General features: G+C 31.4%; 2 protein-coding genes across 2 annotated transcripts; both read left to right on the top strand.

Moving 5' to 3' along the window:
* The first annotated feature begins 1,121 nt into the window (after positions 1-1,121).
* Positions 1,122-6,698, top strand: LOC104891103 (sucrose transport protein). The gene is given in 4 exon segments (NM_001303092.1): positions 1,122-2,427; positions 5,450-5,513; positions 5,631-5,674; positions 6,260-6,698. Coding segments are annotated over 4 exon segments (1,575 nt in total). The 5' UTR covers positions 1,122-1,131; the 3' UTR covers positions 6,431-6,698.
* Positions 6,699-8,602: 1,904 nt separating this feature from the next.
* On the top strand, positions 8,603-15,042 carry LOC104889929 (sucrose transport protein SUC2). Its single transcript, XM_010675271.2, has 5 exons — positions 8,603-9,875; positions 13,380-14,138; positions 14,372-14,435; positions 14,534-14,577; positions 14,899-15,042. Exons 1-5 carry the CDS (start codon positions 9,441-9,443, stop codon positions 15,040-15,042), a joined length of 1,446 nt encoding a protein of 481 aa, XP_010673573.2. The 5' UTR covers positions 8,603-9,440.
* Positions 15,043-17,041: the final 1,999 nt, after the last annotated feature.

Genomic DNA, 17,041 nt, shown 5'->3' with positions numbered 1-17,041 from the left:
ATATAAGTTGATTCACATGCATACATGTAATGTGTGCTTCAACTTATAAAAATATGTACAATAGTCATAGTTCTTTAACTTTAAATTTAAAACGGAAAAAAATATTTACCGTATGTCAGTTGAACCTCTAATTACTCAATAGTTGACTTATGTAATAGAGATCAGAAGTGACTCTAAGGGTTATCAAGCATCTTATTATTGAATTTTCATTGGTTAGGAATACATTAAACCGATATTTTTATATTATTTTTCCCCTCATTTATTACATATACATCAGTACATTACTAAGAGTTACTCAAACATTTTTCCAATAATCATACTTAGATACTAAATATTGTTGTTAAAACTTAAAAGTAAAAAGCAAATCACTTAACATATCATCATAAAGTTGTTAGCTTTAATTGTTTTTATTCAAATCTTTTCTTGCATGTCTGTTTTTAACTTCTTCCAGAAGTATTATGTCATGCTTTTTTCCCAAACATGCCGTAACTATGAGAATAATCCATAAAGCACAAACTACATAATAATCCATTTATTAATTGGATAATAAAGTAACTAATTTTCTCTCAAAAAAACACCCATTATCCATCAAAAAGAATTATCCACTTTGAGTAAATTTCTCATCCTATGTCAACAAAAAATGATTTCATTTCACCAAACAAGAAAAAAAAAAAAGTTTGGTGAGACTTTCTTTTCTTCTCTACTCCCTCACTATTAATTATCAAACATTAATTATGATAGTCATTAAATGATGAAATGACACACAATACACTCCTCTCTTTTCCCTTTATTATTATTTTCAACTCTAAAATTAATAATTATACATTTGTTTCTTAATCAAATTAAATAGAGAATCGAATTTAATACCTTTTGACACGTGTAAAAGTTAATCTAAATAATTTTTACACAAATGTAAGAAAATCAATTCAAAACGGATAAGCCTAAAAGTTAAGAACCTCAATTTTCTTCCTCCCCCATCTCCTTTTCTTCTCCTATATATTGTCTTCTACACCAAACACTCTTCCACCTTCATATCTCAAAAACACCCACACAACAATTACACAAAGAAACAACTTCTTAGAGAGAAAAAAGAAACACGACAACAAGAACACCAAAACACATTAGAGTGATATGGAAGGAAGAAATGTGAAAAATGGTGATACTAATAATAATAAGATAGTGGGTTCTTCTCTAAGTATAGAGAAGAACCCAATATCACCACCAGAGGCTAGTTCCCTTAAGAAACTAGCCCTGGTGGCTTCGATTGCGGCCGGGGTCCAATTCGGGTGGGCGTTACAGCTCTCCCTATTGACCCCGTACGTACAACTTTTAGGCATCCCACATACGTGGGCTCCCTATATATGGTTGTGTGGTCCAATCTCGGGAATGATTGTTCAACCCACAGTGGGTTATTACAGTGACCGTTGCACCTCTAAATTCGGCCGACGCAGCCCCTTTATTGCAGTAGGGGCTACGTTGGTTGGATTCGCAGTTTCCCTTATCGGCTTTGCAGCCGATATAGGACATGCGACAGGGGATCCAAATGGTAACGTACCAAAACCGCGAGCAATCGCGGTTTTCGTCGTTGGATTTTGGATCCTAGATGTAGCCAACAACACCCTGCAAGGTCCATGCAGGGCGTTGTTGGCTGATATGGCAGCCGGTTCTCAAGCAAAGACCCGGTATGCCAATGCATTTTTTTCCTTCTTCATGGCATTAGGAAACATCGGCGGATACGCCGCTGGTTCCTATAGTCGTCTTTATACCGTCTTCCCATTTACTCACACAAAAGCTTGTGACACATATTGTGCAAATCTTAAATCTTGCTTTTTCATCTCAATTACACTCCTAATCGTTCTTACAATACTGGCGCTCTCAGTTGTTCGAGAGCGCCCATTCACTTTGGATGAAATACAAGAAGAAGAAAATCTTAAAAACAATACAGGAGGATGTGCAAGATTACCATTTTTTGGACAACTTTTTGGTGCACTAAAAGATTTACCTAAACCTATGTTAATCCTTCTTTTAGTAACATGTTTAAATTGGATTGCATGGTTTCCATTCTTGTTATTTGACACAGATTGGATGGGTAAAGAAGTTTATGGTGGTACAGTTGGTGAAGGAAAAGCATATGATATGGGAGTTCATGCTGGAGCCTTGGGATTAATGATTAACTCAGTTGTTTTGGGTATTATGTCACTTGGTATTGAAAAGTTAGCTCGTTTAGTAGGAGGTGTTAAGAGATTATGGGGCATTGTTAATCTTATTTTAGCTGTTTGTTTAGCAATGACAATATTAGTTACAAAATCTGCCGAGCACTACCGTGCTACACACCACGTACCGGGTGCTATTGGACCGCCGTTGCCGCCTCCCGGTGTTAAGGGTGGCGCGTTGGCTATCTTTGCCGTGCTTGGTATCCCACTTGCGGTAAGTTTTTTTTTTTTTTTTGACTTGTTCTTAAGTTTTTACTGTTTTGTTTTTTTTTTTTTCTAATTTTAGCTTGTTTCTACTAAAATATTTCCTTGTTTTACTCTTTTTTTAAATTGATTTTTTAAGTGTTTTACACTTAATAGTGTGCTTAGTGAGTAATTAATGGGTACTTTTTTTTTATTTTGGGAATATGAAATATGAAACTGTTAGATGAGAAATAAAAGGAAGAAAGAGAGGATTAATCGGATCATTACAACTGTTCAAAATGAAAAAATAAAAATGGATCATTGTTCATGTGGCGTATGGTGGGAGGATATATGTTGCATGGCAAGAGTCTAAGCCCTCCATATTTCAATAATCTAACGGCTATTATTGCATTGAATTATATCTACTATTTCTATTTATTTTTTAAAAAAAAATACCGACAACTATATATTTTTATTGTCTAAATAGAGATCAATATTGAACTACTTATTTATATCTTGTTTTTATTGAGAGTCGTATTTGTTCTTCTAATATTAATCCACCCTATAAATTATTTTATGAATCCTAAAACGGGTAGAAAATCATTCAATTTCCAAATTGGTTTCAATTTTCAAACTGATCTAAATTTTCATATGGAGTACTACTTAGAAAACATGATTTATCCTACTCAACTTAACTAACAATTTATAAGAGAAAAGATGAGTTTCTCAAATACACTTTCTTATTTCCAATTTGATCCACATTCTTAAGAAAATTAGTACAATTCGAAAACGATATGTGATATTACCTAGCAGATTGTATATAAATTATTTACACTCAATAATTACTAATAATATGATGGAATATGGTAAAAATTAGGAAAGATAATAAGAAAATTTAAAATTATAACCAGATGGTGGACAATTTTTAATTGTATTGTTTTAAGTGTTCATGACCAACTTGGCTTAGTTTTATAGTTATTTTTGTATAGAAAACTAGCTTTTCTCTTGAAGAATATCTTTATAATTCTTTCAATTCCATTAGGATTCTTATTTTATTTCTTTATGAGTTTCACTGACATTTAATTCCTTGGTTATTGAAAGTTAGTTTTAAGTATAATTCAGTTTATTTTAAGGATTTTTTTTGGGTTTTAATTTTAAAAATTCAGAAAATTTTCCCAAATTACCTAACTAACTTTAATATTACTCCCCATATTTTTCTCTCTGTTTTTTATATTATGTAATATTGACTTTTTACATTTTTCGAGGCACAACTTTGATCGATAATATCTCTAATTGTATAAAAAGTAAAAATTATAAAAAATAAATATTCGAAAAGTGTTTATCGTGACGAATGAAACAAAATCCCACATGCCTATATTTTCTCTTGTGTATAAATAAGAATGAATAGTCAAAGTATATTGGATAAATAGTGCCCAAAGTCAACATATACCTCTCAGAAATGAAGAGAGTATATATTTAATTTATCACGACCCTTGGGTCCAATATATGACTTCCTATCTCCCACATGGAAGACCAAGGTTTAAATTTCGGTGGAAGCAAAAAATTTCAATATTGTTGGGGAATGGGGGTTGGGGATTGTTGGACCTCTGGGTGAATGGCCTTGTGCGAATACAGCCCAGATAAAATTCATCTTACCACGGCTAATAAAAAGGAGCCAAAAAAATATCTATATATTTGATTTATCAATAAAATTTATATAATAAAGTTTACAAAAAGAGATAAAACATGGGTTGGGTGAATAGCTGATTGGCTATCCATGTTAAGTTGTTAACCAAAAGGTCCACCGTCCACGCTCAAGCAGTAAGGAGGAAATGGCGGATGACCCAGTGAATTTGGACTTACGCGTAAATTGAAGTTTGAACCAACCAGTAAAAAAGTTTGAAAATTCTTAAATGGCAACACTTTTTGACAAAAACAACTACTGTTTTCTTGTTTTGGCCTCATGCTTTTGCTTTCACAGTCCAACTTCAACTTGTATCCATTTTGGCCGTTTTCTTTGCACCATGACAAAACACATTTGATTGAGTGTTGTCCTATACTTTAATGACAATTCAATATGAATCTGAATCTCAAACAAATTCAATTACTACTTCATAGGTACTAGCTTAAATTACTTGTTTTTCCTATCAAAATCATATTCTGCATGTCATATTGATTTCCATATCGTATTATACATTGATTTCCATATCGTATTATATTAGCTTAAGATTTAGGGTCTGTTTTTCCCAACTTATTTTCAGTTCAGTTCAGTTAAATTCAATTCAGTTCAGTTTTGGACAATACTTTTACTCTCATATATCACTATTCATTTCAGTTCAGTTCAATTTAGTTCAGTTCAGTTCAGCTGTTTTATGCCAAAGAGAACATAACCTTATAGTCACTAAACAGACTTTCGTTATTCCGAAACACTAAAATGAAAGTCTGTATATTTTAGTTAATAAAATGATATTCATCCTATTAAAAAATCGAGATTGAATAAGATATTACTAGTACCTTATAAGTTATAAGTGATGTTTGAGATCCTATGTATATTAAGAAATTATATAGTGATTTTTAATTTTGTAATGTGAAAAGTAGAAAATAAGTTGAAAATTTGGGAAGATTAGTCAGAGTCTTTTTGAGAGGGAAATAAAGACAACGATAATATGTGGATTGTTCTACTTGTTTCTTGTAATTAATCAAAGATTTCATGATGAACATTGGTCAAACAAGTCTAGTAAATGAGTCATGGAAAATGATTAATTAAGTGTACCTTTTTTTGACCGTAGAGGTCAGGTAATTGGATATAATAGTGGTTAGAAAGTTTGCTAAACTCAACTGTCCACTTTTGCTTCCTTGGTTAAAATCAAACCACATAAACAATAAAAGAATCTTATCCAAGTTAAGTCTATCACATATATTCCATGACTTTACGTTAGCACCTTCTTGTTCAAGCTATTAGGAATTTCAGTTTTATCTTAAATACTATAGAAAATATATTCGTACTTTTATTATTTATTACTAATTGTTGTTGTCGTTTTATGTCATTTCAGATCACTTTCAGTATTCCTTTCGCACTGGCTTCAATTTTTTCAGCATCTTCCGGATCAGGACAAGGTACATAATAACCAACCACGTGATTTGAATTTCATTTAATTTCCTTATTGAAAACTACTAAATCTTGTCTAATCCTATAATCAATCGTATTAATTATGTTTGACATTTTATTTCCAGGTCTCTCTCTCGGAGTTCTCAACCTGGCAATTGTTGTTCCTCAGGTAAAACTTAAACATCATCACATATTCACATACGCTACCTTTCATGTCTTTAAATTTATGACTAACATAATCACACACTATCAAGCATACACATACCAATTTTCTCCACCAATTAAATCAATAATATATGCATCATCACCCAAATACCCTACAAGAAACACTTGGTTATATCACATACAACCAACACCAACTTCCCTTAGCTATCATGTAATTATGACATTGACATTCATTAAATTTGATCTTTTGCTTTCAATATTGTGAGAAACACTGAAATTTCGGAGTAATTACTTAAATAGAACTTATACTTTAAGCTACTAAGAGTTAAGTAGGAAAGAAGCACCGACCAAAAATTAAAAGGATACATAGTATATCATGGTGCATGCTACCACAAGCTAACTTTTAAGAAACAAAGGTCAAGTAGTGAAGTTGGTGTCATTAACCTTTTTATATGTTTCTTTTTTCTTTTAGGTGGTACTTAACTTTTATATATGTAAAAAGCCAAAAATGTCATGTAACGTTATGACAAAATAATAGAGAATATATCTACTTATTATTAATTTGATTTAATATGTGTGGTGAAAACAGATGTTTGTGTCGGTAACAAGTGGCCCATGGGATGCATTGTTTGGTGGGGGAAATTTGCCAGCATTTGTGGTGGGAGCCGTCGCAGCAACGGCCAGTGCCATCCTTTCCTTTACTTTGTTGCCGTCTCCGCCGCCGGAAGCCAAAATCGGAGGGTCAATGGGTGGCCATTAAAAATAAAGAGGCCATTTTAATTTTTAACTTTCTTTTTTATCTAGAGAGAGGAAAAAACGAATGGAAGCTTTTAATTTATTATTCCATTCGCCGTGTAATTTTTCTCTCTACTTTTTTTTACTTTACTGCGACGTGTTTTTTTTTTTTTTTGAGATAAGGAAATGTTAGAGAACGGGGGATCAGCAAGAAATTGCCCGCGTATAAATACCATCCCTCTTTGTAATTTTCAGTGATATTTGATAGTCAGAAATCAAAAAATTAATCAAAATGAGTTGTTTTTGATTTCTCTTGTATTGTTTCCTTCCATTATGATCGAATTCTAAAAATATGATGGTGATACAACAATCAACCAAATTAAAATTAATCATGAACCAATGGGGAATGTATTGATAATTTTATCTCAATCACACAATCATCGTCTAACAAATAAATTATGTTCCATTTATATTTATTATAGTTGCACTTGATATTAATGTTATTAGGATTGGAAATCCACTTTGGATCGGTAAGGGAGGTAGGATCGAACCGGTAGAATCGGATCGTATGATCGTAAGATCCTATCAAATTGCAAAAAAAAGAGTAACAAAAATACTTCCAAATGAATAAATACACATTTTACAAACAATATGGATGCTAAATACATAGTTTTTTCTCACATAATATTGATATTTCAAACTTAATATGGCTTCAAAAGAATCATAAAAGATTAGAGAAGAGAAATATTTGCATGTATGAAGTTGGGTTATCATTTTTTTAAAATAAAACCATTGGAAATGTTATAACAATTACTATATTCTAAAATCCAGTCAGAATGTGACATTTGGTATCATTCATCCCATAATCTTATTCATCATTTCACTCACCCCATACAAAATTTTTATCCCAATCAACCCATGATCTTATTTTCATTCATTGTTAAGGAGATTTTTTTTATGATTACATATTTGATCTTATTTTTTGATCATTGATAAGGATGCTCTAGCCAAATATTACCCACTCGACCCCCTCCCCCCCCAAAAAAAATTTGCACCCAAAAATATTTTAAGACCTATCTATACTAATACACTAAAAGACATTCCTAAACAAGGAACGATGTTACGTGCCGCTCTTTCTAAGAGCACTTTACTTCATATACAACTAGCTGTATATGCACGCGATGCGTGCGTCGACAATCTTATGTACGAATAAGCATATATTTTTTAGGGTTTTTTGTCCCAAACTACCTTTAACTTTCATGTTTTTGCGAGAAACTACCTTATAAAAAAATTGTTGTCCCAAACTACCTTTCTTTTACCATTTTGTTGTTGACAACTACCTTAGGCCGGTTTCCGACGTTGACTTTTGTTTTTTCCGGTTTTTTAATGTCACGTTATATCACTTGACCTCTTCAAACCCTTTTTTTAATTTTCCCCACCCTAGTTTCCTCTTTTCCGGTGTGCGCGCGCTCTATCTCTCATATCTATGTGGCACTTTGTACCACCAATCCACCATTAAATTCCTCTTCTACTTAAACTAAAATTGAAACAATCACCCTCCTCAATTCCCACAAAGGTAATTTTGATTTTTCCCACAATTTTGAACTGAAAAAACAAAAGTCAATGCCGGAAACTGGTATAAGGTAGTTGTCAACAACAAAATTGTAAAGTAAGGTAGTTTAGGACAACAATTTTTTTATAAGGTAGTTTCTCGCAAAAACTTGAACGTTAAAGGTAGTTTGGGACAAAATTTCCTATTTTTTAATCTAAAATTATCTTGGTAGTGATTTAAACTATTGAGGTTTTTTTGTGGATGTTATTATCTTTTTGAACTAAAGGTGACCGAATTTTAATTGTTAGAAATTTTTGGTCGAGATTCAATAATAATTCTTTGTCAGCGGCTTTAGTATAGTTCTTTAACGATTGTAAATATTAATAAATCATATTGTTTGACTTTGTAAATACGAAGTATTATGTTGTCAAGATATATCACTAACTTTTTTTTAAATCGAAGATTCTAATTAATTTCGTGAATTGATTGTGTCAATCTAGTCAAGTTATTAATGGTGATTGTATATTCCATTTTTGACTTATTCCATATAGCAAGTTGCATTGATTCTCATTTTTAAATCTATTATAAAAAACGTTTAAATTTTTTAAAGGATATTTTCGTCATTTCAAATAGGGACACCACACCTCCTCCCTTGGCTTATATAATAGAGATAAAAAAAATTAAAAATTGCGTATTACAAGGTTTGATCCGGTGACTTCAATTTCATATATTAAAATCTTAAACACTAGACAAAGTGATATTTAGTGTTATCATTTAAAGTAAAATATTAATAAATGAATTTTTTTTACGAGGCATAATCCGAACCTAATGAGTAATTATATAATAACTAGTGGAATTTGTCTTGTAAGAGACCGCCTACTCTTAAATTAAAATTAGTTAATGGTAAGTCAAATATTAAAAAAAAAAAAAAGCCCAATAGTGACTAGTATAATTTCTTTCGATGACTAGTTTAATCAATTTAGTGACTAGGTTACTTTTATATTAGAATTAGAGCCTCTCTTTATCGTAACTAGTGTATATTATAAGGTGGGTAACTATTTCAAATTTGAATCCTTACTATATATTTCCCATATATAAAAAAAAATTCCAATACTCCTTTTGATTTCTTTCCTTATTTTCCTCAAACCTTAATTACTCAGTATCTCCAAGAGTCCAATATTTGACCAGATAATAATTTATTAAAAAAAATAGGGAACTAAAAACTCGTAGTTGTTTTTTTTTTCATTTTATTTCGCAGAAACAAATATGGAAGGTCCAGCTATTATTAACAATAAAATTACAGATTTAATTAATCCATCACTACTATTATCCAAATCATTCTAATATATATATACATACATATCCACACCCAATTTTCTCAAGCAAAAAAACTTCCATTACATAAAAAAAAAACCATTATTCTTCCACAAACAATTTCTTCAATTCCAACAAAATAAAAAATCAATTACAAATTTACAACACCATGGAAATAATTCAATTAGAAGAACAAAATGGGCCGGGAAGCCCATACTGGAAGCTATTTTCAGTGGCCTCAATTGCAGCAGGAGTCCAATTTGGTTGGGCTTTACAACTATCACTTTTAACCCCATATGTCCAATTACTAGGGGTCCCACATACTTGGGCCTCATTTATATGGCTTTGTGGGCCTATATCAGGGATGGTGGTCCAGCCCATTGTTGGGTATAGTAGTGACCGTTTAACGTCGAAGTTTGGTAGACGGAAACCGTTTATTTTCGCCGGAACGGCGTTAATATGTGTGGCAATTTTGTTAATTGGGTTTGCAGCTGATATTGGGCTTAAATTGGGTGATTCTCTTAATCAAGCTACTAAACCTAGAGCTGTTGCTTTTTTTGTGGCTGGATTTTGGATCCTTGATATTGCTAATAATATGGTGCAGGTAACTTTTTCTTTTCGATTAATTCTTTTTACGAGAAAAGTCATTTATTGATTTGAAGTCATACGGCAGTCACGATAGAGATAAAAAAAACACGTAAAAATATTATAGCGTATTTGGTATTTGATGTGATTGAAAGTTAAGATATCTTTTTTAAGGGGAAATTTTATATTATAAGAAGTATTTACTATTTATTTTCATCTTGTGAAGTTATATGTTTTATTTTTTAGATCTCTTTTTATATGGAGTGGACTGATGTTAGTTTTGAGTACTTTTTGATTTGTCTAATAATGTGTACATAAGAGTATGAATGTGTGATAATATACTATAAGTAAATGATTTCGAGATAAATATTTTACTAAAAGTTTTTTTTTTATGTGATTTGTTGGATAGGATCTAATATGAAAACATTAACAAACTATTTTAAAAAAACCTTGATATAATAACTTTATTTAATTTTGGTTTGCATACTTGCTTCACTTAAAATTCCAATGCTACAACTACATGTGTAGAAAAATGATCCGTTCTTATTTTTGTATAACGATAGTGGTCCTTTTTATTCTTAATTTTAGGTAAGATTTGGATGTTCTGTCGTGAAATTACTCAATATCTGATTTTTATATTACCAATAATTGGAAAAGAAGTTTTTTTTAGATAGCATTCCATATTTGCATGATTATAAATTTTATGTACTATGGTTAATGGTTTGATAAGTAGATTATATTGTTGTCTCTTTCATGCGCAAGGTGTATTCGTTATATGGTAGATCCGCCTACCGCCCATAATCTTTTTGTTATTCCAAAGGCATAATTGCACCAAGTTGTGTTGTGTGTATATAAGCCTTGTAAAATGATGTTTGGCAAAATGGTGTTTGGTAAACTTTGATATTGAAGGGTATGAAAATTAGAACCGTTTATTCTCCCCACAACTTTCACATCATGGAATCTACAATAATGTGACAAACAAAAAAACAAAGGAGCCCAAACTTGAAATTCCTTTTTTTTTTTTTTTTTTGAAAGAGCCCAAAGATTATTTAAAAAAAAAGGAGTTTTAATCATACTAACAAGTGTAGAAATAAAAGGAAAAAATAAAAAATATTCCCGAAAAAGTTGAGATTTTATAATAATAAGTTGATTGTGTTGAATGATGAAAGGGAGAAACACATAGGGATATCGTAGATGGATTTTTCAAGCACAGAAATTATTAAAAGAGACGGTTTACTAGTTTTAATATAAAAATAGACCTAGTTATTAAATGGATTAAACTAGTCATGGAAAAAATATTAAAACTAGTCACTATTGAAGTAATTTTTTTAAAAAAATTGGACTTATTATTGCCTGATTCTAATTTAAAAGTAGGCGGTCTTTTACAAGATAAACTCTTTCAAGCATACTCCTTCCGTTTCCTAAAGATCTTCCCTCTTTCCGTTTGAGGGTGTTTCCAAAAGATCTTCCCTCTTTTGCTTTATTCCTTATTTGGCGAAACAAATTTCCCTATTTATCCTCTCATGTCACTATCATATGGTCCACCATTACATTATTAATTCAATTTTACTCCCTTTCTCTCTCCTACTTTAACCCCTTTTTATTTGTTTATTCATCTTAACCCCTTTCTCTCTCCTACTTTACTCACACCATGCCCCCACACAACTTGATTTTCGTTGGTATCTATAGGAACAGTAAGTGGGAAGATCTTTAGGAAACGGAGGGAGTAAGCAGTAAGCACCTAGTTCATAGGTTTACCTATATATATATGTGTTCGAACATTTACTCAACTAAATTGATATATATGACATATTCAAATAGGGACATAATTATTAAAATTGATATCTAATATAAATTAGGAGAATAAATGTCATTAATTAATTATGTTATAGTTATTAGTTTTATTCAACAAAAATAAAAATAACTAGCTAAACCCGTGATAGATATATATAAAAGTAAAAATATGTTCTCGGAAGTTTGTTGGTCAACTTTATAAATTTCGAATATAAATATTTACTTAGACACTATTATTATGTGAGAGTTTGTTAGATTAATTTCGATATTATTAATAAAAGGTTATTCTTTACAATTATATTTGATTTGTTTGTAATCGAATATGATATTAACCGTCAAATATGTACGTAAGTGTAAAAATTTAATAAAAGTTCGACAAAAGAAAAATAGTTGTTGTTTCATGAGTGCGTAACCAAAACGAAAAATGATTTTCTTGCATTACTTAGGTGTTAGGTAAGAGGACCACGAGAGATGCTACAAACACCATAAATTCATTCAAAAAGAAAAGGTGTTTACCTTTGCATATGTTCAAAGTCTGATATGAAACATGAGTGGTGCCAAACATGGCCATAAATCAATTGATATCTAGAAATGATGAGATGGTTTTTGTCATTTAAGTAGGTCATGTGAATTGTCCCTCATTATTTAGGGTGGTCCTTAAAATTTAGTGGTGAAAATATGTGATTCCGATGTTTCTAGCTAGCTTCTAAGAGCATAAAGTTGAGAATAAATGTCCAATAGTAATAATTAAGGGACTAGAGTACATAGTTCATAGATAAATTAAGCTTAAATTAAAAAGAAATAATAATGGTGCTTACTTTTGCCTACATGTTAGGTAGATTATTTTTGGAAAATTTTGTATTATTGTGACAATGATTTTTGTTTCCATGAAACATTAATATAGTTCTATATATTTACCAATCATATCATTCATAATATAAATAGTGGCAAAAAAACTGATGAAGATTTATTTCTTAAGCTACTATTTACCTTTTATAAAGATATATATCTACCCTAATATATATGATACTCTCGTACTATTTTTTATGTTCCTTGAGTATATGATGTCGCGATCATATTATCAAAGATGTGATGATAGATTCTTAAATAATCTTTTAAAGTTGTTCCATTGTGTCTTTCATAATATCTTCTTTTTACAACGTAGCTAATATATATATTAAAGATATTAAATGTTAAAGAGATACCATGATTTGAAGTGAAAAAAAAAAAACAACGAAACACCTAGTTATTGTGTTTAGAAGAATTGTTAAATGAATTTTCTTAATTCATGTACCACCACAACCTTCCGTATCTCTCTTTATTTAAGAGTAATCGGTGAAACTTACGGTGAAAACAAAATATATAGCAAATATAAAGATGAACCTAATTATATTCAAATTATAGTAATGAACACTTTGGGTCTGTTCTTTTCGGCATAAAACAGCTGAACTGAATTGAACTGATCTGAACTGAATTGAACTAAACTAAACTGAACTAAAATGAATAGTGATATGTGAGAGTAAAAGTATTGTCCAAAGCTGAATTGAACTGCAAATAAGTTGGAGAGAACAGGCCCTTTGTCCACCCCTAACTTAATATATTGCATAACATCCCGCCTTCACAAAAATGTATTCAGATTAATTTTTGAAGTAATTATGCATAAATGACTATATATTCTTTATTTCTATACTTCAATTGTTCATTTTTCTTGTATGTTTGATTGTTATAGGATCCAGCAAGAGCATTTTTGGCAGATCTTTCAAACCACAACCACAGAAAAATGAGAGTAGCCAATGCATTCTTCTCATTTTTCATGGCAATAGGCAACATTTTAGGCTATGCAGCTGGCTCTTACAACCGCCTTTACAAGTTTCTTCCCTTCACCCTAAGTCATGGGTGTGACATTTATTGTGCCAACCTTAAAACATGCTTCTTAATTGACATTATCTTCCTAATTGTCTTAGTTAGTTTTGCCCTAATTTTTGTTCCGGAGCCCCGTTTCGAGAAAAAATCCGACCACGAGGACCCGTTTTTCGTTCAAGTCAAGTCGACGGTTCGAAATTTGGGTAAGCCCATGTGGTTGCTCTTCCTAGTCACGGCTATGAATTGGGTTGCTTGGTTCCCATTCTTGTTGTTTAATACTGATTGGGTTGGTAAGGAGATATATGGGGGTGACCCTGCTGGATCTGAGGCCCAAAAAGTGGTGTATGATCATGGGGTTGGGGTTGGATCATTGGGCCTAATGTTGACTGCACTTACTTTGGGCCTTATGTCAATTGCTATAGATCCTTTGTCAAAAGTTCTTGGTGGTGCTAGGAGGCTTTGGGGGGTGGTCAATTTTATTTTGGCGGCTGCATTAGCGTTGACTGCGGTGGTCACAAAGTCAGCTGAGCATGCAAGGAAGTTGGCCCCACCAGGGACCCCACCACCCAAAAATGTTAAGGCTGGTATATTGACGCTTTTTGCTTCCATGGGTATCCCACAAGCGGTAAGTATAACCTTTATAATTCAGTCGTTCTCTTAATAATAACTCATATTGTTTTGTATATTTAGGTCTAAAATTATAACAATATAAATTAGCCACACTATAATGATGTTTTCTATTTAGGTTAGTTGGTATATAAACTTATGGTATAATAGATGTACTATGAAATTATCAAAACTCGAAATTATCTACTTTGAAGTCTAATTTGCTAGTTTTAATTTGATTTTTTGACACAGGTAACATTTAGCATTCCCTTTGCTTTGGCATCTATGTTTTCCTCTGATTCTGGTGCTGGTCACGGTAATTTTCTGGAGCCTAATTATCACTACCATTTTACTCTCTTTAACACTTTCAAGTTTCAAATCGTCTTTATTTTGAACTCATATATTATTTAGCAGGGCTTTCTCTAGGTGTTCTGAACTTGGCAATCGTTATACCTCAGGCAAGTTATAATTATCACTACATCATTTACTCACTCTAACAATTGTGAGCTTATTTTTTAGAACAGTATTTTAATTAAATAAGTTTCAATAAGCTAAAATCGTTAAAAAGTAAAAATTACTTTATAATCGGTAAAAATCCGATTCAACTAACATGAATTGTTTATATTTCATCCGTTTCGTTGTAAATGCAACAAATGGATATTTTATATCTCAAAATTAATACCCATTTATTGCATTTAAAACGAAACGGGGAAGTGTTTCAAAATGAGAAATACACATAACATTATTATAATTTTGTTCTGTTATTGTTTTTGGAACAGATGTTTGTGTCACTAATAAGTGGACCATTGGATAAGTTATTTGGAGGTGGTAATCTCCCTGCTTTTATGTTAGGAGCTGTGGCAGCATTTATCGACGGAATCCTTGCTCTTACCGTGCTTCCTCCTCCAAGTTCTAATACTTAAAATCAGGATTAATTATTAGTTCTTCTTATCTTATATGACTTTTTTGCTTAATATAGTTATTACTATTTACTGCTAACTATAATATAATTTACTGAAACCTAGCTACACGCTAGGCCCCTTGTTTTATTTATACAATTTTTCATAATTAAGGTTAGTTACTTCCTCTTTCGTTGTAAATACAATAAATGAATATTTTATATCTCACAAATAATGTCTATTTGTGCATTTAAAACGAAACAGAGGAAGTATATTTGTAGATTTTGGATACTTTAATTTCTTGTTTCTTCTCTATGCTTTTTGCTAAGTACTCGGTTAATTCGTATTAGAAGATTAATGCTTGACCGCTAGTTCAATAAGATATGAATATGATACTATTAGCTAAAATTGTTTATCTTTAGTTTTTTAAAAGTGAAAATTCATTCATTAATATGAACTCATATGACATCTATAATAGAAGTCATAAATTTTAAAAATAACCGATCACATTTGAAAGAAACTTAATTTTAATATGTCAAAACTATGATCATTGAGCATAAATAACCCGTCTTAATTAATACCCGTTTTCACACTGCTGTCTGATACAATCTTTTACAATGGGGTCTTACGAATTGTTCGTATTAGATCTCATTATTGAGGTTTATACTTGTATCAAAGCTTACCCTTTCAAACAAAAATATTCCCAATTTAGCAAATGATGAATACAAGTAATCCAAAATTTTGTCACGATGATAATCCAAAGTTTGATGAGGTTATATTATGTTGGGTCTTCGGATGATATAGCTGAGCCATAAGGTTTAGATGCTGCTGCTAGAACTAATAGTTGGGTGGGCCTATTGTAAAGAAGTTTATGTTTGGGGTCAGTTATATAGAGTTGGTGGAATAAAGTTTATGGACGTCTGTTTCGTTTTCAATTTCTAGTAATTGTTGATATTAGGCTCAAGCCCAAGGGCCAAGGCATATTATTGGACTAAACTTTTATGGAGGGTCACATAGAAAAACCGTCTCTTACCTTCTACCGATTTTATAGGCATGTTCGGCAAAAGTAGTTGTTGCGTTAGCTGTTAGTTGTTGCAATAGTTGTCACTTGTCAGCGGTAAGATATTAGTTGTTAGAGTTTGACTGTGAAAATAGCTTTTATGATAATTAGTGTCCGGTAAAACTAGTTGTTAGTTTAAATAAATAACAAAAATAAACTACATTCAATCTTAAAAAGCTATTCCAAAAGCTACCTCTATCCTAAAAGCTAATATTTATAGTTTTTCTTAAAACACTAGTTTAACCACCAAAAGATACTCCAAACATGCTTCACCAAACACAATTTTTCACCATTATTAGAGGTTTGACTTAGTGCAAAAACTAAAAGTTATTGCCGAACACACCCTATGTTTGTCTTATAACAGTCCAAGAAAAAGAAACTATGGTTGTCTCAACCTTTAATTGAGGCATTCCGACACCCCATTACTCAATTACTTAAGTAGGGTTGTTTAGGGAAATTTAATTACAAACCAGTACTAGTTAACATTTGAAAATGTGATAATTTCTTCAAGTCCTTGATCTTTGTTAGTATTACCTTAAAAAAAGAGTACTAGAGAGGCCGATCTATGAAGCTATGATTCATAAAAATGTGTTCGATAACAATGTGTGTTTGGGGAAGCTTGGAGGAGAATGAAGATGTATTTTGATCTTCGGTTCACATAATCCCAACTCCCATATATTGTTGAAATCTACGTAGTCTAAGAAACCAGCTAAATTTATCTTTAAAAAAAAAAGAAAAATACTAGAGGTGCTAAGATTTTTAGAGTCTTATTTATTATATCGCGTATTTCTAAAGCAGCCTTTACCTAAAAGTCATTAAAATTGTGGATTTGATCATTTTTTAAGTCACAAAGCTGCAATTTTGTGTTAGAATAACAAAGATTATGTCTCAAACCAAATGCATGACCATGATTAGTGGCATACACAAAGTAACACAAAAATGCTCTCCTACTACTAGAGGTAA

The sequence above is a fragment of the Beta vulgaris genome, chromosome 1 (assembly GCF_026745355.1).
Source record: "Beta vulgaris subsp. vulgaris cultivar EL10 chromosome 1, EL10.2, whole genome shotgun sequence".
Taxonomy (NCBI): domain Eukaryota; kingdom Viridiplantae; phylum Streptophyta; class Magnoliopsida; order Caryophyllales; family Amaranthaceae; genus Beta; species Beta vulgaris.
Note: the sequence above shows the minus strand (reverse complement) of the source record. Positions and strands in the feature narration are given on the sequence as shown.

Excerpts from the sequence above, each read along its gene's own strand:
- LOC104889929 (XM_010675271.2), top strand. The coding sequence starts at position 9,441 with ATGGAAATAATTCAATTAGAAGAACAAAATGGGCCGGGAAGCCCATAC. Across the intron at positions 14,139-14,371 it reads CCATGGGTATCCCACAAGCG|GTAACATTTAGCATTCCCTT; the intron begins GTAAGTATAACC and ends TTTTTGACACAG. Across the intron at positions 14,436-14,533 it reads TGATTCTGGTGCTGGTCACG|GGCTTTCTCTAGGTGTTCTG; the intron begins GTAATTTTCTGG and ends ATTATTTAGCAG.